The sequence below is a fragment of the Centrocercus urophasianus genome, unplaced genomic scaffold, assembly GCF_019232065.1.
Source record: "Centrocercus urophasianus isolate 14NV4802_14NV808 unplaced genomic scaffold, USGS_Curo_1.0 seq_9, whole genome shotgun sequence".
NCBI classification, from domain to species: domain Eukaryota; kingdom Metazoa; phylum Chordata; class Aves; order Galliformes; family Phasianidae; genus Centrocercus; species Centrocercus urophasianus.
In genome coordinates this window covers 39,922,697-39,950,658 of record NW_024885532.1, presented here as the reverse complement: position 1 = coordinate 39,950,658, position 27,962 = coordinate 39,922,697, and the positions used below count along the sequence as shown (strand labels likewise).

Here is a 27,962-nt window from a genome sequence, read left to right as displayed (position 1 = left end):
CCCAGCGGAGTGGAAGAAGGAGGGACCTACTTTTCTAGGTTTGATCATCTGAAATGTAGCAGGACTTCCTGGTGGTCCTGCTTTGAAAAACAAAAATGGAAAGTCAGAATAATAGTTTGTAGTTCACTCAAGAAAAAGTGTCACAGTATGGGATAAAACCACTTCAATCTCCTCATGGAGCCACAGAGAATTACTGGCTGAAATTAATGTGCCTATGGTTCCAATGCTGTCACGCATTTTGGAAAGCAGCTTGTGTGTGTGAAATACCTGCAAGCTGGTAAATCACCACCTGTGTGAGATAGGTGATGTGGTGTGAGCAAGGTCAGCTGCTGATCCAGAGGTGCGGGGGTCACAGGGTGGTCTCAGTGCTGGTGTCTTTGGCTTTGTATCTTCTCATTTGTTTTAGTTTTTGTGCCTAAATGAGCTGACAGCAGAAATCTGGGGAACTGGGCATCCCCAACATCCCTTAGGTGCAAGCTCTACAGGCTTTGCTCTGTGTGTGGATCAGAGGTGCCTAAGGCTGTGTCTGGCCCTGGCATCAAGGAAGTGTGGGTTCAGGCTGCTGTAGTCTGCCTGTAGGTTCCTGAGGGGTGACTGCATCCCTGGTGCTGGAGCTTGTATTCTGCTACTGCTGCAGCTGGCAAATTAAAGCTAAAGCTTAATGAGCCCTGGAGAGAGTTAGGTAGAGGTGGGCCTGCACTCTGGCTTCACAAATCACCAGTCCATCCCACCAATGGCTGAAGGAGCTAAAAAAGCACCAGATTTAGAAAGGTATGTGGAAGGCTATATATATCTCTTGGTTTTCCAGCCCATGCACATTATCAGGCTTTTCTCCACAAACACAAGAGTGAGGCATGCAGGAGCAGATTCCCACCTTGATGTTAATCATTCCTTCAGCGGTGAGTTCAGCTGAGCTGTAATACCTTACGTTAATCTAGCTGATTAAAAGAGCTGAATCTGTTTGACCAGAACAACAAAAGCCTGCCTGGAGTTGTCCTCCTATCAGTCTTTTGGGTTTAGGTTTTAAGATACAAATTTTCCAGAAGTCAAGGAGATTGTGTTTAAAAGATTGGAAATCCGAAACAATTGTTTTGGTCTGTTGTAGAGAGTTTCTTCCTTTGCGGAGCAGTCTTCAGCCAAGGAAATAAAGGATTGGTCTACAGTAGTTCAGAGCTGAAATCAGGTCAGAGTCAAGCCTATAACATTTCTGGTGGTGTGTAGGATTTCTCATTTTAGAGCCAGTGGTTGGTGTGACATTTGGCACAGGTATCACCCCAGCACCTGTGCCCCATCAAAATGCTCTGGGAGAGTGCCAAAACCAGGTTGGATGAGGCCCTGGGCAAACTGGTCTAATGGGTGGCAACCCTGCCCATGGCTGGACCTGGATGGTATTTATGGTCCTTTCCAACCCAAGCCATTCTATGATTCTGTGAATGCTAGAATGGGATGCTTTCCTACTGGGCGTTCATGGGAGCTCTCTCTCCTCTTTCTCCTCTAGTTTGAAATAGAGATTCAGAGGATTTCAGAAGCTTATGAGGGCCTGGTCAAGACCACTACTAAGAGGGAGTCTCTGGACAAAGCGATGAGAAACAAACTGGAAGGAGAGATTAGGAGACTTCATGATTTCAACAGGGATCTCCGTGGTATGTTAAATTTGTGTGTTTGATTTTTTCCACAGCTGACGTGGTGCTTCACTTTCCACAAACTCCAGAGTAGCAGGCTTTAGAGGAGTATTTTCACATGTTTTAGATAACCTTGAGAAATCAGGTCCTGCTTATTGGCATAAGACAGAACTGCTGTCACTCCGCTGGTTGTAGATAAACCTTCCGGCAAAATATGAAAGGCAGCTTTGAATGATGCCTTTGCATGTAGTACTTGCAATTGTCAGTTTGACCGCCAGTCCCAAAGTCGCATCCAGCCTTAGTGAGCTTAGTGAGCAAGTTCCTGTGTAGACCAACACTGTGTAACCCATATATCTCAAAGTTCAGCATCTTAGCAAAGAAGTAGCAAGTATCAAAGGGTATCTCTTTTTAGTACTGAAAACAAATGAAATTGAGAGCATATCCTTTTGGGAATGAAAATGGAGTAACTGTTACCTGTCCAGGTGCCTGATGGATTACATGGATACGTCTTCGTGCAATGAAATGCTTTGTGTAGACTCCTACGAGGAGTCTGACTGGTCTGTTTTGTGGAGATGGGTGCCAAAAGGCAGCTGGCAGTGGTTCAGGGAAGTCACGTCCTTCTTCTAGCTGCCCTTCCAATAGAAAGTCATCCCTGGCTGCAGAATCCCTGTCATGGCAAAGGAGCAGGATCCCAAGGATTGGTGTCACCAAGGTGTCTGCCTTCCCCCAGGGCATCTAGCAGCACCACATTCCACCGTAGAAAGTTACCCATCTCCCTGTAGAGCTGGGTGAAGTCAGATGGCAAGTGTATTGCACATTTTGGACAGCATGAGAAATGAACTGCTTGGACATATTAGCTGCAGATGGCGGAGGTTCCCCCCCCTCCCCAGCTTCTGTAAGTCTGAACAGCACAGCTTCATGGAAGAGGTCAAAGGTCTCATCTTTTATGAATGTGTCAGCCTCCGTTTAAACACTCTCCTTTAGAGAGTCTATTTATACTGTACTGCTGGCACACATCTTATTTTTTTGGTTGGCCTACAATTTTATATACATATATTTATACTTAAATTATTTCCTGTTTTGTGTAGAACGACTGGAGACAGCCAACAGGCAGCTTGCCAGCAGAGACTTCGATGGGCATGAGGATAAGTCAACAGAGGGCCTTTATGTCACTCAGAGTGAGTACTGTGTTAATCTATTTTCAAGGTACATATGTGTACACACCCATGTATATGTACTGAAGTGAAGGTAAATGCCTTGCTATTAATTGTTATTCTCCTTATGGCTTGGTTCTAGTCAGCTAATTCATCATATATTCTGATTTAAGCTGCAGACTGGATTGTTTTGGAGTGTTTTTTTTTATCTGAGCTCCAGAATCAGGCAGTGGGAGTTAATGGTATCATAACTTAGTTTATTTTTGATGAATATTTATCTGAAATTGCAGAGTGTTGCTTGCAGGAATCATCTTTCAAAGAACATAATTTTTAGAGATGCCAAATTCTTCTCTTGGCTGGGAAAAGCTCAGAGCAACCTCTTTTGACTTGTCAGTGCCATGGGTTGACTAGCAGGTGGAAGAGCAGAGCTGGGCCTTCATTTTCTCAAAGGGCTACAGAAAGAAAGATTTCATGGTTTCTGCTGCCCCTTCTAATCAAATTTTAGGCTTCCTTAATGACTGAGCACAGTTCTGCAGCATGTCCCACTGTGTGCTGATGGTGACCAAGCAAACCAAAACCTGAGCAGCTGGATGCTGTCTGACACATATCACCTCTTACATATCCTGAGCACCTGTAGTATGCATTCTGAAAGGCTTGGCTTGACCAAGCCCTTGTGGGCTTAAATCCTACTGAAGCAAAACCCAGTGTACAGCTCATCCTTCTTGTTTTATTTACTACACTGAGAGCTTTCTTGGAGGATGAGCTGCAACTGCAAATTGTTAGCTGAGAGCCAGCCATCTCCTCTAACTGCGGGTTATTAAGAGCACTCAGTGTGCCTTGCTGCCAGCCCAAGTGCAGGTGAACCTCCTCGTAGCTCCTGCCTGTGCCAATGGCACCAGCACAGCAACACTGTGAAGAGAATAGAAGAGAATCTAGTTATCTTTTCTATGACTGTGTTAGCTTTGCTATATTAGCAGATGCTACCAGAGCGTGTAGATACTGCTGTGCATCTACGTGGTTGGTCTGTTAAGAAAATAGCATTGCTATGTCAATTTGTCTCCTTTGGAGTTTAAACAGGGTACGTTGCACAGAGCAAATTGCAGATTGAGATCTGCTGTCTTCATATAGAGATAGCCTGGCAGTAGTTGTGTGTGATGGTATCAGCAAAGGGAGGTAAATCCCCAGAATGCACTGAATTGAGTTGTTTTCCAGCATATAAACATGCTCTGTGCTTCTAATGTTAAATATGAGCAGTAAAACTTCGTGCTGTGCACTTGGCGTATTGCTGCCATCAATCCTCAGCTTATGAGCAAATATAGCTTTTTGGATCCTATCACGTAAGACAGGCTGAATGCTTGGAGTTCTCCTGTCCAGGCCAGAGAGCTAAATGTTACCAATGTGATGCAGAGCGCTTCCAAGAATAGAAAAGTGGGCACATGTAAAGCAGGTTCCCCTTCAGTTGTGTTCTCAGGGCTGCTGTGGCATACGGTGATGAGCTCAATAGCAGGGTATCAGCCTCAAACATTCCTCTGAGGGCTCACAAGTTTATAGAAAACGACTTGAAAACATGGCCCTTAACATCCCCAAACCAAAAGCTGCATAGAAAGACTCCAACATTAGCACCTTCCTAAATGTTACCATTTTTAAGCCGGTCTTGTGCTTGTTTTGTTTTTTCAACCACAGAATTAATATTGTGCTAGCACTCTGCTAATAGGAAAAGCACCCTGAAATATGCCTTGCAGGCATCACTTCTCAGTTCTTTGCAGCAGTCCCTGTCAGCAGTGCAGCAGTGCGGCGCAGTCATGCACTCTGAGATGGGGACAGAAGGTGACAACAGCTCCTATTCTTTGTCATAAGCCAGGCTGCACACCTCAAAGAATTAAGTGCTCGGCATTTGTGTGGAATGAAAAATGCTACCATAGTATGTGGCACAGTAGAGAACTCACAACCTGTTAGTTTCATCGTAATTATGTGATGTTTTTTCAGTTAAAAGGGCTCATTTAAGGAAAGACATGAAGCAGTGACCGATGAAGGTGTCTGGGCCCATACAGGCATCAGAAGGAGGCAGAAGGCAGACAGGTGCTGCAAAAAGGGAGAGACTGAGGATGATTTCAAAGGCACAGGACAAAGAGAAAGCTTAGGACGTGCGTATCACAGGAAGAATTTATTTTGGTGGAGTCTGAGAATTTTGTGTATTTTTCTGGGATTTCTGGACTTAGAGCCCCTCTGTCAGAGCAGGGGTTCCTCCAAGGGACTGTTTTCTCAGGTGTCTGAGGCAGACTGGAGACTGCATCCATCTGAGTTTACCCTGCATGGCTCTGGGCCCATCAGTGGGGATGTGCAGACAGTTTTCATAGTATCGTAGTAAAGCCTCGTGCTTCGTGGCAGTGTGCTGTGGATGTGCTGTGCAGCACTTGTGCACATATCTCCAGCCTAAAAATCCCAGATGAAGAAATGTTCCCATCAAATGAACCTAGCAAAAAAAAACACTCAGTAGATGTTTTTCAGAGTGGTGTTCTGGGCAGACTGAAAGTCCTTTGGTATTAAAATAGGAAATAATCAGTGCAAGTTCTGGGAGTTAAAGAAGGGGAAACCCTTGCTCTGTTGTTTCACAGCCCTGAGGAGCACACGTGGAAGATGGGAAAGCTGCTGCTCTCGTTTCCCCAGAACAAGGGCATGTGCACAGGGAGCAGGAGCCTGAAGAGAGTGTGTTGTATAAAAAAAACCCATCTGTTCCACATGACTTCCCCTGCCCTCCAAAAGAAACTGGAATGGAAGACCAGTGACAGTTTTCAACTTGTGAAGGTCAAACTCTCCCTGGCTTCTGCTTCATGACATAGAATCATAGAAACATGGAATGCCTTAGGTTGGGAGGAACCTTAAAGCCCACCCTGCTCCAATTCTCTGCCATGGGCTGTTTGCCCTGCACCAGCTCAGGCTGCTCAGGGCCCATCCAACCTGGCCTTGAGCATCTCCAGGGATGGGGCATTCACAGCTTCACTGCTACATGGAAATGGCAGTGCCCAACCTGTAAATCAAAGCATCTTTGAGCTGCTGGATTTACTTCTGTAGGATAAGGAAAGCTACCATACACTGGCCATGCAGTGACTTTCTCTGATAATGGAGGACAGAGTTGAAACTTTTCTGCATCCCTTAGGTCAGTGACCATGAGTAACCACACACTGAACCACTTGTTAAATACACTGAAATTCATTACAGCTATTAATTCCACCAAAAAATCCCTGTTAATCACCGTATGAGAAAACGAATCCAGAGACTTCAACTCCCCCGAGCATCAACTCCTACAGCTTCTCAGCCTTTCCTCGATCTTTACATGGCAGAAATTTGCAAGAGCTGCCAGGAACGTGCCATTTATGAGCAAAACTGCAGGAGGAGCATTTTGTAGCCAGCTCCTCTGGCATTTGGCCAGCATGCAGGGGTTAATGCAGCCCTGAGAAGAGTGTGGGGGAGACCTGTGTTGTCTCATTTTGTGCAGCACAGGAGCCCAGTTTGTACGAATGCAGCTGCATTTGTGGCATGCACACAACAGCCAGGGCTCAGCCTGCTCCACGGGGAGCTGCTCCTTGCAGAGGTGTTTGGGGTGAATGTACAGAGAGGCTTCATCCTTCCCATCCTGGATGCTGGATGAGCTGAAAAGAGATGGTGACTCATTTGTGCTCCTGCTTTTCAGAAATGTTCTTTTGAGAGTGAGCCTTTGGTTATCCCTCCCGTTAAATAGATTGCCCAGATAAATCTGGGGAGCCCATTCTTATCTTCTTTTTATTTTTGTTTTGTGTGGGATTTTTTTCCAGTTTTCTCACTGGGACTTGAGAGTGAGAACAGAAAGAAATGCTTCATTTCTCAGTCCTACTTTACAGCTTCATGCTTGGCTTGGCCCAGATTATCACTACCAAGCTGCAGAGGGCAGAGGGACAGATGAACATTGGCTGTGCTGCTTCCATGGACCTGGCAAACCTGGTCAAAGTCTTGACCTGGCAACATGGCCCTGGTTAATGTGTGAAGAATCTACTAAAGCTACGAAAAATCTCCTTTCAGTACAGCCAAACTTAGTGAATGGGATCTATTTATTCATTCACTCTACATATTTTTGGGATGATAATCACTAATGTCTTTAGAATGGGCAAGAAGGTCCTGTCCTCACTTCAGATTTTTACCTGTCCTTCTGCTGATCACTGCAGGTGGAGTCACAGGGCCACCAGGGCTGCCCTAGTCTTGATGGAAGTGGATGAGAAGAACAGGCAGCTCTGGTGCCTCAGACCATCCTGGTGAATCAGCCAGATTGCTGGGGACTGGCAACTGCTGCTGTCATATAGGCCCATACTTGTGGATGTCAGGCAATGGAGCTCCTCCACTTGCTTGCCATGTTGGGAGTTGCAAGACTGATGGGAGTCTTAAGAAGTCTCACAGGTTTTGCTTAAGAAAGTCATGGTCACTGGAGCACCGTTGGAATTAACAGCTGTGAGCAAAGAGTGATCATGGAGAAATATAAACCTGTGTACAAGAGATTGTTGGAAACACCTCAAGGAATGTGGTATGCGAGGGATTCCTGTTTTCAGCAAATCTCTTGCAGGCAAATTCTGTTCTCACTGCTGTTATTTGATATAATTTCTTCCGCCAGCAGCAGTCATTCCACAGGAACAAGGAGTGTCCTTAAAGGCTGTCAGTGTCACTGCTTTGCAGTATTGCAGCAAGGAGAAAAACAGCTCAAGGCATACTGATATGGTTGCTAAGTTAGGCAGATAAGTTGATATTTAGATATAATATAGTGTTTAGGTATGGGTAGCTTTGAGGGCACTCATTCAGCTGATGTAAGCAAATAAAAACATTTCTCTTTTTCTTTTCAACACTGATGTGATCAAAAATTTTTGTTAAAGCATGAGGTCTGTGTGCAGAACTGTGTCAAAGGCCTTACTGAAGTCCAAATAGATGATATTAGTGGCTCTTCCCTTGTCCACTGGTGCAGTTACGCCGTGATAGAAGACCACTCTTAATGGGATGTGGCAGTGGCCCATAAGAAAATAGGAATAGTTATTAGCTGGAGTCTGTTGGGTAAAAATCACATGTCAAAATTGAAGGGATATACACAGTGTAGTACAGTAAAACTAATTTTTTTACTTACAAGGATGCCTTGTATGTATGTGAGAATTTGAGGTATATTCAGTGAAGTCCTTTCTAACTAAAAATTAATGCAGTGTAGGAAAAGTGCTGCTAGGTAAATTTTTCTTGCCAGCTTTCCAGTGGGTTCAGCAGTCATTCTGTGTACAACATGATCTTATCCTCATTTTAGGGGAGGGAATAGAAAACTTACTTGGAGTGCTTTGGATGAGAGTCGTAAGTGTATGTCTCAGGTCCTGGTGTTGTGCACTGTCCTCATATGGCAGATTTCAAGCTCAGAGCACAGCAAGCATGAGATGCTTGAATGCCACAAGACTGAAATAGCATTTGTCTTCTGGCTTCTTCACCCTCTAATGAAATGAGCTGCTTGATCGTTTTCCCAGATTTACACTTTCATACACTTACAATAGACAGTAATGTTTCTTCTGGTGAATCAGACCAAAGTAAATGTGTTGAATGATGAGGCCTGTGTGTCAGATTTAAAATTCCTGGCCAATGTGGAAAGCCAAAAGCCATGTCCTACTCAGATGGTTCCCAGTGCTGGTCGGCAAAGTAGAGTGCCCAGCAGTCTCAGTGCTATGCAGAGGCTGATCTGCTGTGTTGCTTCTGGATCTGTTTTTGTTGAGTGCTCTATTTCTTCTCCTTTTAGGACAAACAGAGAGGTGGCCAGATGGGTTTGAGCTCACCTGAGCCATTCGTGCCTTGCTCCACATGGCTCAGCTCGTATTCATCTCCCCTCACTGCAGACACAATGAAGAGGGAGTAAATTAATGCTGATCGTATCCTGCTTATGATTAAGGAAGAATAAGGTCCTTCAAGGGGCAGTTTGTTTCTGAAAAAAGCCATGTGAGGTGTCCTGTCCCTCCTCAGTGACTGGTGGGGAGGTGGCTGGAGGGCCTTCGTGACTTGAGTGTCCCTGCTGGGGGGACTGGATGTTAGAGGCAGATCTTCCACAGTTTGCTGGTTTTGGAGCAACTTTTTGCTTCAGTGAAAAAAAAATGCATTTTGTAATACCGGGTTTAAAAAAGTCAGAAGTCAAAACAAGGTTTAATTGGTGCCAAATTAATTTTTGGAGAAAATATTCTTTCTTGGAGGCTTTCCAAATGCTCTATTTTTGCCATGATTCAGAACGAAGGCCAGATTTTGAAATCTCAGATTTCACTGAATGAAACTTCCATCCCCTGTTCCTCTCCTTATTAACTGTTTGTAGTCTGACACTGGAGATCCAGCAGTCAGATTGCAATATTTGTATTTCCTGAAGTGGTTTCTCAGTGCTGTCAGAGCAGAGATAGATCACAGAATCATAGAATAGCTTAGGTTGGAAGGGACCTTAAAGATCACCCAGTTCCCATCCTGCTGTGGGCTGGTTGTCCCCCATCAGCTCAGGCTGCCCAGTGCCCGATCCAACCTGGCCTTAAGCATCTCCAGGGATGGGGCACCACAGCTCTCTGGGCAGTCTGTGCCAGGGCATCACCGCCCTCTAAGTAAAGAACTTCACATTGGTGGAGCTGAGCTTTTCAGTATGTAGGTTGTCAGCAAAATTGATGGTGAGTTTTGTTGCTGAGGGAAAATTGCGAGAAGAGCTGACTGAACTTAGCTTTATTTTTTGATGTCATTTTAAATCTTATCCACAATGTTCTTGTCTTTCTTCCAGACAAGGAACACTTGAAAGAGAAGGAGAAGCTGGAGATGGAGCTGGCAGCCATGCGCTCTGCCAATGAGGATCAGCGCAGGCACATTGAAATCCTTGACCAGGCCCTAAACAATGCTCAAGCCAAAGTCATCAAACTGGAAGAGGAGGTGAGGCGTGGGCATCATTCCTCTGCTCTGATGCTAATGGTAGCTTGCAGATAAGACTTATTCCATCCCAGTCCGGAATCTATTCTGGCCATCATGTGGCACATTTTCCTGCTCCCATGTGGTGTCTGTCCAGCAGAGAAAATGCATAGCAGTACAGCACTGAGCCAGGAAAGCAATTAAAGGAGACTACAACCATAGATGTTTTCAAGGCAGAGCTTTCAACATGTAATCGGGAGCATTTCTAAGCTGAAATAGTTGATGGCTGAGGTATTGGTAGGGCTTAGAAATATCAAACAAAAATCTGACTCACTGATTCAGAGCTGTGATATAAACATGTGATCCTGGTACATCCCGTATCTCCTCAGAGAATTCCAGGACCGCAGCACAGCAGTCTAGGGCTTAGCAACTTTGCATGTGAATTGTGGTCTTCAAAGAATGAGCTAATCTGGCTACAGGCAAGACCCTCAGGATTTGGAGCTACAGTATTTATCCAAGAGCTGAAAAAACCTGTTGTACCATAAGACTCCCAAAGTGTCATCTATGCAAAACCCCCAAGGCATTCTTAAAAATGGTCATGTAAGCCCAATAGTGAAAATCAGTATTCAAACGGGAGGACAAATCCTAAGAACAGAGGGCTCTTCAAACTGGCAAATACAGTACAACATCTAGTAGCTGGATCTGAAGCTAAGCAAGTTCAAAATGGAAATAATGCTCGGTATTAGCAATAACCAAGAGTGATGTCAGTTCTCTGTTACTGGAGATCAATAAGTCTCAATTTATTGTTTTCCTTACGGACCTTCAATGAGAAGTTGCAAATAATAGTTAGCTGAAAGCCTGTGTGCTCTGGCAGATAAGACAGGACTGTTGTAATAGGACTTTTTGACCCTGAAATATCAGTCCCTGGGACCAACAAAGAAGGAAGATGTTTTATGGGGAATAAATTTAAAAGTTTTGACTGTCTGAGCAGGCTCCATCAGTGAGGGGAAGAATGCTCACCTAGCACAGAATGCTGGCATGGTCATAGAATCATAGAATTACTCAGGTTGGGAGGGACCTCAAGGATCATCAAGTCCAACCGCAGCCTAACCATAGTACCCTGACTCTGACAACTCTCTGCTAAATCATATCTCTGAGCACCACATCCAAACAGCTCTTAAACACATCCAGGGACGGTGACTCAACCACCTCCCTAGGGAGCCCATTCCAATGTTTAACCACGCTTTCTGTAAAGAAGTGTTTCCTAACGTCCAACCTAAACTTATGTTGGCGCAACTTGAGGCCATTTCCCCTCGTCTTGTCACCTGTCACCAGTGAGCAGAGACCTACCCCGCTCTCACTGTAAGCACCTTTCAGGTACTGGAAGAGAGGAATAAGGTTGGTCAGCTCTGTTCCCTTTGGTGCCTCATTTCCTAGCTGCACTCTCACAGAGGTTGGCCTGGGGATGAATCCTGCCAGTTGTCTTGCGAGGAGTGGGCAGGTAACTTGATGCAGTTCAAGGCAGACCCTCCTGTAGGCTAATTAATGATAACTCACAACCTGGTGGTTTTCAAGTACTGAAGGTGAATGCTGTATCGTTCCTGGCCACTAGACCATTCTGACTTCTTGTTTGAAAACATTTTTTAAAACTCCATTGCCTCTGGCAAATACACTCAGCAGCAGGAAGAGGATCCCATTAAGATTAAGCGCTCTGTTAAACTGCTCATCTTCCCAGTGTATTTAGGGCAGTCCCTTTGGGATAGCTGCAGGAGCTAGTATAGCTTTCATCTGTCCATTATTCACTTGGTACTGTTTGCCTTAAAGGTAACCAGAGCTTTTCTGTTTACATTTTCTTATAAAGTGGCTGAATAAAGAAATGCTTTAGGTAGCACTACCTGCTTCTGCAAACACAGCATCACACAGGGAATGGGAAGAAACATGTTTAGCTTCTGGCTGCTCCACAGTGTCAGTGTGATACTGGCAGGTAATACCAACTTGCTAATCACACACTGGTGAAAGCAGCAGAAGCATAAACACAGATTTTCAGGCAGGTGGTATAAAAAGCTGTCCTTAACCTGTAAATACATTTGCAGTCTCGAGGCTCTGTGTCTTAAAGCTTTGCAGTTGCCAGTTCCTAGCCTAGTCTTCCAAGAAAAATATGCCTTTGCTGGATGGGAATTACAAGTTAAACTGAGAGAGGACAAATATTCCTATGAAGAGATCTGGTAAGGTCCTACATGTTTGGTGTTCCTCAGGAAGTGATCTTCTGCTCAAGGTGGGTTAGGGACCTTCTGCCCAGATCGTGTTAGGTGTTACTGAGGTGATAACCTCAAGGCTGGAGCACAGTAGGTGTTACAGAGATGATAACCTCATGTCTGGGGCATGTTAGGTGTTGCAGAGGTGGTAACCTACATGCCCTAGAGCATGTTAGATCCAAGGGCTGACAGTGAATGAATGTGATGCAACCACATTCCCCAGAGTTAGTCAGAGCCCTCAGCCTCAGCAGACCCATGTTAAGCTAGTAGTGCTTACCTGGTTTTCATTCTAAGAAGAGTTAAATGAGCTTTCTCACAGCTACTGTGGTTTCAGTGCAGTGCAGTGCCAAGCAACTTGGGCAATGCATGGTTAAACTGTGACTGTCAGCATGTACCCAAACTCCTCATTGCACTTTACCTTGCTTTTGGTCTGTTCCACCACTAAAAGAGACCACTATTTGAACGATCTCCGCTTGTTGGAGATCAGTTTGACACATATGCAAACCAGATAATCTTCAAGTTTTGAGTCTTCATCTCAAACCAAGTATTCTTGTTGTAATTTGGGATATACTGAAAGAAACAAACACATAAAGGTGATGATTATTATTGAGTTGTACCTCATGCACTGCTTTGTAATTCCACATAGATTTCTTGTAGCACCAAAATGTAATTGAGTTTAAAAGCATTTCAAATCAAGAGAAATAAGCAGCAGCTGCTAAGTTGAATTAACATAATATACTATGTAAATCTACATTATCTTGAGTGCTTGTTAGTAGAAGGATTTAATTCAAAAGTATGTAGGTGGTATTACCACCACATGTCATTTAGACACTGCTGCTGGAATTGTGTCAGAGAAACAACTGAATAACTGGAGAGAGGTCAGGAAAGAGCCATAGAATTTATTTGAAGCCCAGAAGATGTTCTTTGCTGTGAATAATTAAAATTAAGAGATGGCTGAGCTTGGGTCCTTATACATGAAGATTAAGAAGAGATTGCTGTCTGCCAGATTAAACATCGCTTTTTAACATGAGGTGAGATAATGAGATGCAGTGTTTGGCAGCTAAAGCTGAGCAAATCAGGCCAGAAGAAAAGAGTCATTAACATGGAAACAACCTACGTAGCAAGTCAGTGAATCCTCCATCTCTTACAGTCAAATCCATAGATTTTTCCCAATCTCTGTTCTGTAACTCAAACCAGAGTTTAGTTCCCAGAGCAGAAATTTTTTCATAAGACCCACTGGTCTCTCAGACTGTTTTGCTTCATGGACACAAGGTTTGGATCAGCCCCTTTTGGCCTTTGCTCTTCATCTTTATTTTCCTAACCAGTGGGACAAGAGCAGCATTCAGACAAGTTTGCTGATTTTGTGAATACGTGAATTGTTTCATTAAGTGCTTCTTGCTCTAGTAGATCACACTTTGGAAGCAGAACAAGAAGTAATTTGCTTAAATTGCAAAAGAGAAAGCCAGATTAGGCATTAGGGTAAAAGTTTTCAAGCAGCAAAGGAAAATAGGTCATGAAGTCGTTTGTAGGGAAAGGCTGTGGTGTCCATGTTCCTGGGGGGTTTGCAAACAGATTATACAGACGTCCACCAGCTTTTCATACAATCACAGAATTGTGGGGGTTGGAAGGGACCTCTGGAGATCATCAGGTCCAGCCCCTGCTAAAGCAGGTTCCCTAGAGGAGGTTGCATCCAGGTAGGCATCCAGGTGGGTCTTGAGTATCTCCATAGAAGGAGTCTCCACAGCCTCCCTGGGCAGCCTGTTCCAGTGCTCTGTCACCCTCAGAGTAAAGAAGTTCTTCCTCATGTTTTTATGGAACTTCCTGTGTTGCTGTTTGTGCCCGTTGCTCCTTGTCTGTCACCGAGTACCACTGAAAAGAACCTGGCCCCGTTGAAAAGACTCCAGGACTATCCATTTGATTCTGGCCCTTTAGTTATTTATAAGCATTGATAAGATCCCCTCTCAAGCTTCTCCAGGCTGAACACTCTCATGTCTCCCAGCTTCTTCTCCTCATAAGAGAGATGCTCCAGACTCCTCTTTGTCTTTGTGGTCCTCTGCTGAACTCTGTCTAGCAGTTCCCTGTCTTTCATGAACTGGGGAGCCCAGAACTGGACACAATACCGCCGTTGTGGCCTCACCAGGGCAGAGTAGGAGGGGGAAGATCACCTCCTTCGACCTGCTGGGTCGACCCAGCTCTCCAGCCTGTGACGTAGGTAGAATTGATCCTATCTGGTAGCAGGAGGATAGACTGGTACCTGCTGAGGTAACTTCCAGCCATTTTTCCTTTGAGCCTGGGACTCCACAAGGCAGTGGAGCTTAGAATCATGTATTTCTGATTACAACCTTCCTCCCTCACAGCAACTAGCAAGCCCATTAATTTCAGTGACAACATGTTGTACTTTGCTTCTTAAGTGCACGTGGATGAAATATTTCTTAGAAATCTGCAGACAGGATGAAAAAAGGTCAGATTTGGTTCAAGAACTTTCCTATAAGTATATGAATGTGGGAACTGTCTTGTTGCATATCTAACAAAATTGATTGCTAAGGCAGTAAACGTGCTTGGCCTCACCCACATATACATAGGAGCACTCATACATAAGTAAGTGAATCCTGAGCCCTAAAAGGCTGCTGCAAGGCCAAATTCTGGCTGACGTGGTATAGATCCTGCTCAGCACCCAGCAGGATGTGGGGACATGGATGAAGGCTGGGAGCCCACGTCACCTCTCGGATCTGTGCTCACACAGCTGGGAGATGGCACAGGCACTTTTCTACTTGCAAAACAGCATATTCACTAAGAAGCCACCAGTGTGTCTATTTTGCTCCCAAGGAATGCAGTCTTCCTACTGCTGCCAAACACCAGCAGGGATTATAATCACAGTGCTTTTCTGCAGTTTGTGGGAGTATGAGCATTAGCCCAGATTACAGCAGGGCTAGGGAGGTCACACTGCAGGTGGCTGGTTCTGGATGGGAAGCCAGAACTTTGCTTCAACCAGTTTTGCTTTCGCTGTGAGCAGTTTCACTCCATCTGTGACCTGGATGGATTTGAGATAGTGGAAGAAGAATTTTAAGAAAAATCAATTTTATTATCACTGTAGTTGCTGGGAGGAAACCTAAGCGAATCCAGCATCACACAAGGAAAAAAATGTCTGTTGGAACTCACATTGCAGTTCAGTAGCAATTCAAGTGTTTAAAAATAAGATAGGCTCCAGAATACTGTCTTGGCTCTGGCCTAGCCAGCTCCCAATCTCTGGTATATCTAGTAGTACACCAGCATCACTGAGGGTTAATGCATTTTTCTGCCTCCTATCTTGCTTCTGAAAAGCTTCCCAAACAAGTGCGCTAATAAATGAGAATAGAAGCCCCAAATGGGATCATGGTGGTTGTAGCAATGACCCCAAACACCCCTATTACCACCCAGGTTGCAGATGGGCCTGACTGGTGTTGGCAAAGTTCTGGCATTCACTCTCACCAAATCAGAAGTTTAAATCAAGTTTCAAGCTTGAAGCTACAATCCCCCAAAACTTTCAGTATCAGTGACAAAATTCATGACAGAAAGCTGGGGTAGAGGAGGAGAACCCACACTTTCTGAGGCTGGAACAGGTTGCCAGAGAAGCTGTGGATGTCCCATCCCTGGAGATGTTCAGAGTTGGAAGAGGCTTTGAGCAGCCTGATCTATTGACAGCTGTCACTGCCCATGGTAGGGGCTTAGGCTAGGCGATCTTTGAGGTCCCTTCCACCTTAAACCAACCTTTGCTTCCTTCAGTATGAGTTCAGGCTGGATATTGGAAAAAAATTCTCTGCCCAGGGAGGTGGTAGAGTCACTGTCCTTGGAGATGTTCAAGAAGTGTGTAGATGTGGCACTGAGGGACATGGTTAGTGGGCATGGTGGGGATGGGTTGATGGTTGGACTAAGTGATCGTAGTGGTCTTTTCCAGCCTTAATCATTCTCTGATTCTGTGACCTGCAGCTGCGTAGGAAGCAGGCCTATGTGGAGAAGGTGGAGAAGCTACAGCAGGCACTGACACAACTTCAGGCTGCCTGTGAGAAGAGGGAGCAGATGGAGCGACGGCTGCGCACACGCCTGGAGCGGGAGCTGGACTCACTGCGCATGCAGCAGGTGAGGCAGGGATAGCCTGTGTGGGACTCAGCGCAGAGCCTTCTCTCAGCCTTTCTGAGAGTCACCTTGCTTTAGGGCTGGGATTGCCCATCGAGCCCTTGGTTTCCACTGGATGATGGCTGAACTCTGCTGTGGGGCTGCTGGAGGTAGCTTGTGTCTTATGCAGTTGTTCTTTTGAGTGGTACTCTGGACTCTTCTTTCTCCCCAGTCCCCAGGCGCAGCTATCTGTGAAAAGGGGGAAAAAAAGCATGAGGAGGTTTCAGGGAGGATTTCCAGTTCACAGCCAGCACCAAGTAGCCAATACACGAGTACTGGCTTTAGTGCAGAGTGAGCAGATGCACCACATTTATCAAACCTCTGCCTGGGTAAAAGACAGCAACATAAGTAAGGCTGATTTTCTGTAACTCCTGGAGGGCTCACTCCTATATCTGTCAAGAAACTCATGTGTTACAACAACCTTTCCTGGGGAGTTTGCAAACAGATTATACAGACATCCTCTGGGTTTTCACAGAATCGTGGAATTGTATGCTGTATTTCAGTAGCTCTTCTCAATTGCTTCTTAGCCTGCTCTTCTCTGACTTAAAAAATAAGTCACTCGGGGATATAACATGCTGATGCTGGTGGAAAGGAAAGATCATTTGAGAAAAATAAATGTAGGCGAAGGTAAAACTGGATGGATGCCCCATCCCTAGAGGTATTCAAGGCCAGGTTGGATGGGGCCCTGGGCAGCCTGGTCTGGTTTTAAATGTGGAGGTTGGTGGCCCTGCATGTGGCAGGGGGTTGGAGATTCATGATCCTTGAGGTCCCTTCCAACCCTGGCCATTCTGTGATTCTGTGTGGAACTAGAAAAGGCTTTATTGGCTGGGACAGAAGGACAAATGGATAGATTAGGTAACTAGGATGGACTCCCACCCAAGTCCTGGCTGCGGGAGTTCTGGCTGTGTCTATGATTTTGTCAGAAAAATGCCTCTGTATCTTGCCTTCTTTGTGGTTTTTTTTGGATCTGCAATTAGCAACTGCATTTTAGGTTGCCATAGCTCCTGCATGCCTACACCAGTCCTCTTTAAAGAATTTGAAGAACAAAGATTCTTTGACTTCACATCTCTTATCAGTATTGATGGGGAGACTTTGGGATATTTTTATACTTCTGGCCTTATGAGACACAGCATTACAACAAATCATGGTGCTTGCAGTAATGCCCCAGTGTTTTCAGTCAGATCTGTCTCTTAGCAGAGTTACATCTACTGAAATTGTTTCTCAACACAGAGGAAAAGAGCTTTTTTCTCCTCTTCACCAGCAAGAAGAGATGTGGTATGCAAGGAGACAGTGAGCCAGTCTCTTCTGTTCCCTGACCCAAGCGAGTCCAAACAGCATATTGTCATTGTCTTGACAAGGAAATATCATGTCATTGACCAAAAAAATATCCTTTTGACTTGGAGTTGCAGGCTGAGCATGCAGGGCTGGCAGATGTTTTGACTGCGAGTGAAGCACCGCAGGGCTCTGTTTTACAGCCCATAACTGTACTTCCAAAACATTGCCTTCCTGCCGGGCGTCTGACAGTATCTGAGTGCACTGGCTGGTTTGCAGGAGTGGTTGCAGCAGTTGCTCCTAAGGGTTATTCCCTACTGCACTATTCCAGAAAGTATCTTCCAAACATGTCATTACTGCATGAAGCCAAAAGCTACAGTCTTGCTCTGCTGTCTCTTCTTTTCTGTAACCAGGAGATAAATGTCTAGAAGGAAGAGCTGAACATGATTTTCCCCTTAGCATAATATTGTACACTGTGAACTGTAACAAATTGCTTTTTTATTAAAAAAAACTCACCATTTATTTATACTGACTTCTGACAGAGCTTTGTGCCCATCCTCCCAGTATGGGCTCATTCCACCCAGCCTCTGAGCTCAATCTTATCACTGAATCATAGAATGGTTTGGGTTGGAAAGGACCTTAAAGCTCATCCAGTTCCAACCCCTGCCATGGGCTGTTTGCTCCCCACCAGCTCAGGCTGCCCAGGGCCCATCCAGCCTGGCCTTGAGCACCTCCAGGAGTGGGGCACCATTGCTTCTCTGGCTCACCATCCTCTGAATAAAGATTTTTTTCCTAACATCTAACCTGCATTTCCTCTCTTTTAGTTTCAAGCCATTCTCCCTTGTCATACCACTATCAGACCATGTAAAAAGTCAGTCCCGCTCCCGTTTATAATTACTAGAAGGCCATAATGACATCTTCCCAGAGCTTTCTCTTCTGCCCCATCTCCACCAAGGAGCTCAGGGCAGCTTTACTTGCAGCTTGGGTGCTGTAGTTAAGTGCCTGTAACAGAGCAAAATAAACCTGTGTAGATCTGAATAAATCCAGAGTGCTCTTCCACGTTCATGGCTGCATGTCTGCCTCCTGTGGGAACCACCTCACAGCCTCTGGGGATCTTCTGCCCATGTGGGTGGAAAGTCTCCTGCTGCCCTCACAAAGCATCTCCAGGGACTGCTAGACTGGGATGTACCAGCAGAGGCAGGCAAGAAGAATATGTTTTAAAGCTTTATTCCTTTTTGCCTTGGTTTGGTGCATCCCACAAAATCCCTGTGCATCGAGGGATCTGGCACCCTGGCAGCCTGCCCAGACTCCTGCAATCCAATATCTTGTGCAGGTGGCTCAACACAGCCCCTCTGGCGATGTGCTAATGCAAGGCTGAGCTGTCCGTATGGAGAATGAGGGCTGGTAGCTCCTGTGCGTGTCAGGTGGTGGTCCTGTCCTGTTTGAATGGTGCTGTGTGGAGTCAGGAGTTGACTCGATGATGCTTACGGGTCCCTTCCCACTTGGGATATCCTGTGATTCTATGACCTGTGGCTGTTTGCTCCGGCAGAGGCAGGGCAGCTTCCAGCCCAGCAGCCTCCCCGAGTACAATGCGCCGGCACTGATGGAGCTGGTGAGGGAGAAGGAGGAGCGGATCCTGGCCCTGGAAGCCGACATGACCAAGTGGGAGCAGAAGTACCTGGAGGAGAGCACCATTAGGCACTTTGCCATGAATGCTGCAGCCACGGCTGCAACGGAGAGGTGAGATGGTGTTGCTGTGAGCAGGCAGCTCTATTTGCAGCAGAAAGTGTGGGGGAGGAATAAGGAATGTGTATTTCCCCAAGGCTGGATTTTGCTTTGCCTTTCCATGCTGTTTCTCCAGCAGAGTTAATACATCTCCAAGTGAGGTGACACCTGTGAAGTACAGTTTGGTTAAAGACAGAATTTACCCTTTTGGTCATGTTCCAAAAGTTTACCAAACTCAGGCACCAAGCTCAAACCAAGCTAAGGATGCCAAATTACTCAGCACTGGTGAGGTTATTCACAGGTTATGCACAGCACACAGCTGGAGCTACTGGTATCAGCTGCATCCAGCCCACATTCTGCTGCCTGTTTCTATAACCTCATTTTAAAACCTGTAACAAGGGAAGCGTTGTGGCCTAAGTCTTCTGTTTCACTGCTTCATTAAGCTTCAAATTAAAAAGTTCTCCTAACATTAAACTAAACCTCTTGGCTGCAGTTTGCTTCAATTTATTCTTGTCCTTCTCAGGTGTGCAAGATGAATAACAGGTCACTGGCAGCGTTATAACAGCCTTTTAAATGTTGGAAGACACAAATTCTTTGGTGTATCTTCCTGGCCTGAACTAAAGCCGCTTCCTCCAGCCATCCCTCATGCGTCCTGTAGGAACCCCTTCCCATTCCCAGTGCTTTTGTTTGGGTAGTCTCCAGTTTGTCTGTGTCAAAGTGTGGTGCCCCAAAGCGCACAGTGTGTTGCAGCAAAGTCTCTGACAATGATGGGTCAGGATAATTAATGTCTCACCCCAGTTTCTTTAGAGCCAAATCCCCCGAATACATCCTAAGATGAGATCTGCCTTGTTAAATATGGCTGTGTGCTGATCTCAGTACAGTGCATTCCTTTTGTGCTTCAGTCTGAACAGCATTTCCTCTGTTTTTCACTTTCCTAAGCATGCAGTTTTGTTTCTCATTCATGGTGCAGCCTTGGTGACTTTGGGACTGCTTTCCTGGTGGGTGAATCAGTCCTCTTGATGTCTCACCTCATCCTGCAGGATGGCTGTTAATCTCACAGGGCTCAGCTGTGATTTTAGCATTGGTCCTAATTATTAACACCGTTAACAACTGACCCAGATCTGAGGGTACACCACAGCAAGACAACCAATAGCCATCCATTTCAACAGTCAATCATTACTCTTCAAACGTGAGATTTGGCTTGGGTTTTTTTTGCAAGCACCAACCTCTCTTGCAAAACCCATCCTCACAGTCCATGGGGCCCAACTGACTGTGTCCCATCACTTTGCCAGGGACACCTCGGCCCCCAGCCACTCACACAACGGCAGCTATGGCGAGAGCACACTGGAGGCACGGGGCTGGCAGGAGGAGGAGGAAATTGTGCAGGCCAACCGGCGCTGCCAGGACATGGAGTACACGTAAGGAACTGCTGTGGGGCTGGGACTGGAGTCACCCCACCGGGCTCCTTCCCTTGGGTGGTGGGGTGGGGTGTTGGGAAGGGGGATCAGGATGCACTTTGGTTCCTCGCTGTCCTTAGATAACTTCCTCTACTTGCACCAAAGCCTTGCATCCAAACTGACCTTCTTGAAAAATTGAGGTTGTTCCAATATTAAAAGTAGGTTGGCATGCAAGGAAGCTAAATACTTGCCTAATCTCACTGAAAATCCCCCTCTGGAAACAAGAGCATCTCTTTGTAAAAGCTGAAGTTGTAATCCCACTCCTACATAATCAGCAAGTAGAGCGTCTGCTCTCCTTAGTTGCCTGCTTGTTGCTCTTTCCGGATACACTCCATGTTGAGTGGCATTCACATGGCATTTAGCAGTAAGCCTGCAAAACTTAGTCCCCCAAACACCTCTAAATATATATATATATATATATATATTTACCAGCAGTAGAAGAACGTATAGCATACACTTCTTTGGACACAGGTAATGTTCAATGGCACTTCTCCATTTTCAGGACACCAGTGGAAACATGGCTGTGTAGATATATGGGTGCTAGAGCATGGGGCTGCACTTGTCATCCCAGCTGTTCTTTGGAGAAAAGTGGTCTGCTGATGAGTAAAGATCCCTTGGGAGTGCTTGGGGATGTCTCTAGATTTTTAATGAAAAATCACTTGAAATCTGTGCTCCATTTTTGTCTTTCCCACAAAATGACAAGTCTGCAGACAATTCTATAAAACAGTGTATGTGTTGCTTGTGGAAAGTGCAGATGATTGTTTCTACTGGATTTGGTTTCTGTTTTCCACTCACACATGCAAGCTAACCCTACTTCTAGCGAAGCAATAGTTTTTGCCAATGACTTCATGAAGAATGGATTAGGATTTTGTGTTTTCATTGCAAATTAGACATCTGACTATGAAAACTAAAGGCATCTTACTGTCTGTCTCCCTTGCATGTGTAAGTTTTTCAGATGTGGCGTTTCAGCTTTCACTGCTCCACAGAACGTAGTTGATTTGACCGTATGTTGCACATCAGCAAAGATACAGTAAGATTAGTTGTTAATAATTCCCAGAGAGAATTTTCAGATAACTTTTTCCAAGGTCTTTGGGGTCCCAGCTTTGCACACCACAAACAGATGATTTCTGCAGGGCTTAAGTGGGATCCGGGAGCCCAGCCCAGCTGCCATAGGCACCAAAGGGAACTCCTTCCATCACTTTAGCAACAAATCTTTCCTCCAGCTGCCAACAGACCTGAATTATGAGGTTAACTCAGGATTTTCATTCAGATAATGCTGAGGCAAACTCCTCCCTGTGGCAGTCTGCCAAGCGAGGGATTCCGGATTTGGTAGCAGTGGGGGAATGTCGCTTGTGTTTTTGTGTTATTTCAGTGAAGGTAGCAATCCACAGCAGTCAGGATATTGCTCCCATTGCTTCTCCTGTGTTGGTAGAGCCACAGCAATAGGTGATTTCATCTAACCATGCAAAATAAACCTGTTTGGGGTTAATAGCCAGAAATGCTCCCTGTTTCAGGCTGCGTAGTTATCCCTTAGAAGCCCTGTAGTGAGCTTCCTCATCCAGGTCACGTAAAAGCAGAGATGACAGAGCAGCAGGGCATGTACCTGGGGAGCGGTCCTGCTACCCTTGGCTGCAGATTGCTGCCCATATAAACTTGTTTTCCAGCCCTGTAAGCACAACATTTGTATTTTGGCAGAATAAAGAATCTCCATGCAAAGATAATCGAGAAGGATGCCATGATCAAGGTCCTTCAGCAGCGCTCACGGAAGGATCCCGGCAAAGCCGACAGTGCCAGCCTGCGACCCGCTCGCTCCGTGCCCTCCATTGCTGCTGCTGCGGGCACACACTCACGCCAGACCTCGCTCACCAACAACCAGATCACTGAGGAGAAGAAAGAGGAGAAGATCTGGAAGGGAAGCATAGGTGAGTTGTGGTTTTGGTTAAGCTTTGGCTAGTCCATCGCTTCAGAGAATCGTAGAATTGTTAAGGATGGAAAAGACTTCTGAGATCAACCCCAGCCCACCCCCACTACGCTCACTCACCACGTCCTTCGGTGCCACATCTCACAGTTCCTGAACACCTCCAGGGATGGTGACTGCACCACCCCCCTGGGCAGCTTGTGCCAGTGCCTCACCACTCCTTCTGAGAAGAAGTGTTTCCTCATACCCCACCTGAACCTCCCCAGCGCAACTATAGGCTGTTACCTCTCATCTTACTATGCATTTGATGCCGTGTGCAATGGGGGTGTGAAGGTGTGTGTGCCTGCCCCACGGTACGGCTGGGATGGATGTGCAAAAGGGGGTTGTAGCTCCGGGATGAGTATGGGGCAGTACCTGTGACTGAGCTGGATATGGCTGTGCTCGGTGTGTTTTCAGGGCTGCTCCTGGGGAAGGAGCACCACGAGCACCCGCCGGGCCCCACGCTGCCTCCCCCTCTGCCCTCCTTGTCGTGTGCACCCGTGCCGGCACCAGCAGCCTCCCACGTGAAGACGGGCAGCAAGGACAACAGCACCCAGACTGACAAAAACACCGAGCTCTTCTGGCCCGCCACCGCCTCCTTCCCCGGCCGTGGCCGGCTGGGCACCACCCCGACACACAGCCCGGTACCACGGCCCCCGGGGGCACGGCCAGCCGGGGAGAAACTGGGTGAGTGCTGGCAGGAGCACACCTGGGGGCAGCAGGGCCAGCGGTGGAGTGTCAGCTCCCCTGACCTGTTGGCTTGTTCCCCGAGATACCTCAGGGTGACAAATGTCGTCATTCATGCTAATGAGGATACAAACCAATGGTTAAACCATGGTTAGTGAAAGCACCACCTGGTTTTTAAAAGAAACATATGGCTAAAAAGTAAAATGGAGAATGTTTTGTTGTTACGGTTTGGGTTTTTCTGTAAAGAAATACAACTTCAGTTATTCTTGGAATATGGAAACTGCTGGCATGCAGCCTTATCAAGGAGAGACATATTTTGCAAATGCAAATTTGAAAAAGTCAGTTTCTTATACTTTTTTCTACTCAAAAGCAAATCTCCCCTTAGAAACTTCCTATTTGCCACTAGTAAGGCTGAATACCTTAACTGCTTGAAACTTTGGGTTACTGTGGCCTTCCTTGTGCTGGGAGGCTTATGGGACTCTTGCCCTCCAGTTGGCCTTCAGTCTTTAGGCCATGCAGTTGTACCTCTCCCTTGGAAAATAAAAAAAAAAGGTCTTGTATTTACTTGGGGCAATTCGTTACTGGATTTGAGCTGAAGACTGACTTTGCCTTGTTTCCATTGCAGAGAACTCCAGCCACGGAAAGCTGCCTGACAGCAAAGGCAGGGTGAGCAGCTTGCTCCACAAGCCTGAATTTCCAGACACAGATATGATGGAAGTCCTCATCTGAGCAGAGGATGGTGTCTGGGCTTTCGTGGGCATACATCCACGTCCAAGGACATCGTTGGTGTGCCAACCTTAAAAACTGACTCTGAGAATTTGAAGAAGGAAGGAGAAAGTTTGTGCCTGAATTGAAGCTTGAGTGTTACACAGAGACTTGGGACCGGGTGAGAGATAAAGAGGACCCAAGAGGAGAGATGAGATGAGTGTTCAGGACTTTCTGAGTGGAAGGGGACTTTGAAAACTGAAGGTGGCCCAAGAAGATGGTCATTGAGGAAAGAGGAAACTGCATTTTCTGGTGGAGAAGGAAGATTACAGACTGGGTGCACAGGGTGCTTCTGTTTTGCTGCCTCTGCAGCCAGGACAGGAGCCAAATCCTGGCTTTTCTGAGGCCAGCAGAGCATCTGACAATAATTGGAGAAACTTGCATCTTCCTCAGTATTGATTCCTTTCTCAAAAGTATTCACTGCTGGATTTTAGTGAATTATTGGTGTGTGGATGTACACGGCAGGTTCTTGTAAGTATTCATTTGAAGTGGTGTGGTGTGGTTTTCCTGACATGCAGGTCAGGTGCCTCTGCCTGGCCAGGCAAGTATTACTCTTGGAGCCGGATTACAGTGCAAATATTCGTGTCTTGCAAACTCCGAGTCTGCTGAGACTTCTGTTTTTTGATAGGAGCAGTTGTTCATTGGAATTTCCACAGAGGAAGAACGTGAAGGAGGGAGATTACCCTGCTGTTCCCTTTTGTAACATTGGGAAAGTTTCAGGAAGGAAAGTCAGAGGAGGATCCAGCCAGTTCCACCACGGGGCTGTGCAGGGCAGAGATGGAAGAGGTGAGGTGCCTCAGTGCATCTGCTGCTGCCCCAACGCAGAGCCAGATGCAACACATAGGTTTCAGCAAGTGAGAATCTGAGCACAAAACTGTAACAGAGTGTAGCCCAAGGAACTCTTCAGGGCTGTTTACACGGGAGAGATGGGAAGAAAACAGAAACCACTGATGCCTTCTGCGGTTATTTCAGTGAACTAAGCCAAGCTTGCATGTGAGGTCAGAAGATACTTCTTACTGTGCAGTGTCTGCAGACAGGACAAGAACAGTTCCTTATTTTCAGTCTCACATTCCCTGTGCAAACAGACCTGCCTTTTGGGTTGACGTGGGACTCTGCATTAAGAGGTGCAGGACTGAACCTGGAATGTTTAACTGCAAAGCAGTACATGAGCATCACCTGTTGTGTGCTGAGCTGTGGGCTCTTTTCAGCCTGCTTCACCCAAGACAAAACGTTTCTGATTTTTAGCTAAGCCCTTGGTTTCAGTAGGAGGTAGCACCTGTCTGTAAGACAGCCAGCTCACAGCAATGTTACTCATAACATACCTTCTGTTTCCTAGTAGGGGAAAAAAAAAAGCTGGTAGGGAAGTTTTCCTCTCCAGGATATTTTTCTATTGGCTTTTCTCTTCCCAAATCTTCTAGTGTGCCCCTATGGCATCAGGAAGAATTTAGCTTTGGCAAAAGGATGGTGGGATTTTATGCCAAGTTGTGTAGAGTGGAAAAGCAATGGGTGCTCCTGGATACGTGTGTGTGCAGGACTGGCTCAAGGCTCTCCCTTCCTGTAGGCATCAAGAGGAGGAGAAACACTGAGAGAACATCAGGCACTTTACCCTGTACTTTTGCTGAAAACTGAAGCCCTTGCAACCCCAAAGGCTGCAGGTGCTGGAGCCCCATGGCTGTGAGATACCTTCATTGTAAAACAAAATTGCTATGCTGAGTCCATGCACTTATCTGAGTGTGTGTGTAGACAGATGTGTTGGTGTTGCCTTCCTTCTGGTTTTTGCACTTGTTAACGCAGCAGTGCTGGGTGGGTCGTGCCGTCAGGAGAGCTGTGTGTTTCGAGTAGTAGCAGCTTTGCAAAACCAAATGTGTAAAACTCCTTTGAAGATGCTGTGCCGCTTAATATATGCCTTGTGAAATAATTTTATTCTTCCTCTAAAGTTAATTTAAAGGTCCTAAGGAAAGGCCGGGCCTGTGTGTGGCTGTGGCTGGCTGCAGGTGGGCACCTCCCAAACCCACGCATGCCAGCGCTGCCCAGCTGGGACTGGGCCTGGAGGAGGGCAAAGCGAGGGGATGGCAGGAAAATGACAGTAAATATGCCATCATTTTGCTCCAAGAAATAAGGATACCCAGCTGCTTGGGAGTCCCACAGCACGTCATTACTGGCTGTATTATTTCTTTGGATGGAACTGCTTAATGACTTCTGTAGAGGCAGGCAGCTGGATGTGCCATCAAAGGTGTGCTCACAGCCAATGCTGCCCCACAGACCATGAATAGTTTGCATGGAGCACTGCTGCCTTCCTGCTGGGTTTCCCAGCTCCTGGAACTGAATGGTGGTTTGGGAAATGGTGCTGTAGTCGTTCCAGGCAGTGTTGGGAACTCGTTGTAAAATACTGTCATTCTTTTATTGTTGTTGGTTGTATAGAGGAGTTGGTGTACAGTGTTGTACAGCTGGAGGGTCGTTTGTACATAGGTGGGTAAACGAGCAGCATTACGTGTCACCCACAGCAAATACAGATACTGTTGGTCAGCCAAAGATTTCCAATTCTTTGCTGTTTAAACCCGTGCCTTAATATTGTATATAATAAATGTATAAACGTGTTTCTTTCTTCACTTTTCCAACGTGAGTATATTCGGTCCCTAAGAAGAAAGGAATCTGTAAAGAATTCACTCAGTGTGCTAAGTGAAGTGGTCAGACCTGGCTGACCATAGGCTGCACCTCCTTTGTTTTCCATGGCTGTTGGCACCAGTGGTGTGTGGGCACCGAGTCAGCAGGTCTGTAATGCAGAGAGCTTTGCCAAGCCTGAGATGGTTTTAGTCAGATCAGCTTTACCTGAAGGAAATCAAGCTGGAATGTCAAGGTGCTTTGGTGAGCATCAGAATATACTTTGGCCTTATATTCCCATTAAGATATTCCCATTAAGCATAGCACTCCCATTGTTTGTAGTTTTTTTTTCATTATTCCTGTGAGTCTGGGACTTCTTTGCTTGACAGGCATTGGATCGATGTGGGAAAGATACCTAAAATCCTCCTATATCTGAGTATTTGTGATGGCCTTTTACTACCAAGAATAGAAATCTATGGTTGCTTAGATTTTGGCTTTTCATCTTTCTTTGAGTCAGGATTGAGCAGCAAGGCTGGGGAGTTAGCTCCTTTTATTCAGAGCTTCTTTTCTTTGTTTTCTCATTGAAGAAAAAAGAAAAAAAAACAATGGAGGCAACAGCAGAATTGGGGTGGGAAAAGCCTCAACACCAGCTGCACTCAGGTATGTAGCTGTAATGGTTCATCCCGTTTTTGCATTGTGCCTTCACCTCGGTAACAGGTGAAGGCTGCAGGTTAAGTACATTTTGCATATTACCCTCTGGAAAAAATAGTGCAACAAAGCAAACTTCCAGAGGTGATCTGTTGAAATGTCAAAGTCACTAATGACTGAGGCTTCCCAGAAGTAAGCGAGGCGCAGCGTCCTCTTAGCACAGGCAGGGACAGAACTCGGAAGAGCTAAAGCCATCAACAAAATCACCATTTAGAAGCATTCCGAAATCAAGAGCAATCCAGCCCCAAATGAGGAGACCTTTTCATGAGCCACTTGGATTCAGCATGCTGCACAGCTACAACGTCTCTCCTCTTCTGGTCGGTTACTGAGATAGAGGCTTTCTCCTCCCATGCTGTAATGGAACAAACGTCCAACCACCGGTGAGCTGCATTCTTGAGAAGCTCTGATTCCTCGTGTCTTTAAATAGCTCTGAGCTGGACTTGACGGAGCACATCACCCACCGAGGTTTGTGCTAGCACCGCCAGTGCTGTCAGCACCATGGTAGAAACACTCCAAGCATAAACATCCCTTGCTGGGAGGATGGTCGTTGCCAGGTGTCCCGAATCTGGGAGCTGGATGCAGCCCAACCTGTGAAGCTGGGCTCTGAGCATCCTGCTGGGGGCTCTCAGCACCCTCTGACAGGGGTACTCTGATGGATTGCCTACCCAGAAAATGCACAGCACTGCCGTGGGATA

The 27,962-nt window shown here is 46.1% G+C and overlaps 1 protein-coding gene across 2 annotated transcripts in view; it reads left to right on the top strand.

Moving 5' to 3' along the window:
• The window catches only part of AMOTL1 (angiomotin like 1), a 46,588-nt gene extending 20,025 nt beyond the window's left edge, over positions 1 to 26,563 (top strand). For both annotated transcript variants that reach the window (XM_042839284.1, XM_042839282.1), the window contains exons 4-12: positions 1,499 to 1,643; positions 2,711 to 2,800; positions 9,567 to 9,712; positions 15,910 to 16,059; positions 18,917 to 19,107; positions 20,385 to 20,510; positions 22,245 to 22,471; positions 22,924 to 23,193; positions 23,819 to 26,563. In XM_042839284.1, the coding sequence (XP_042695218.1) occupies positions 1,499 to 1,643; positions 2,711 to 2,800; positions 9,567 to 9,712; positions 15,910 to 16,059; positions 18,917 to 19,107; positions 20,385 to 20,510; positions 22,245 to 22,471; positions 22,924 to 23,193; positions 23,819 to 23,922 (1,449 nt within the window). In that variant the 3' untranslated portion in view covers positions 23,923 to 26,563. The remainder of the gene's footprint in view (positions 1 to 1,498; positions 1,644 to 2,710; positions 2,801 to 9,566; positions 9,713 to 15,909; positions 16,060 to 18,916; positions 19,108 to 20,384; positions 20,511 to 22,244; positions 22,472 to 22,923; positions 23,194 to 23,818) is intronic.
• The last annotated feature ends 1,399 nt before the right edge of the window (positions 26,564 to 27,962 follow it).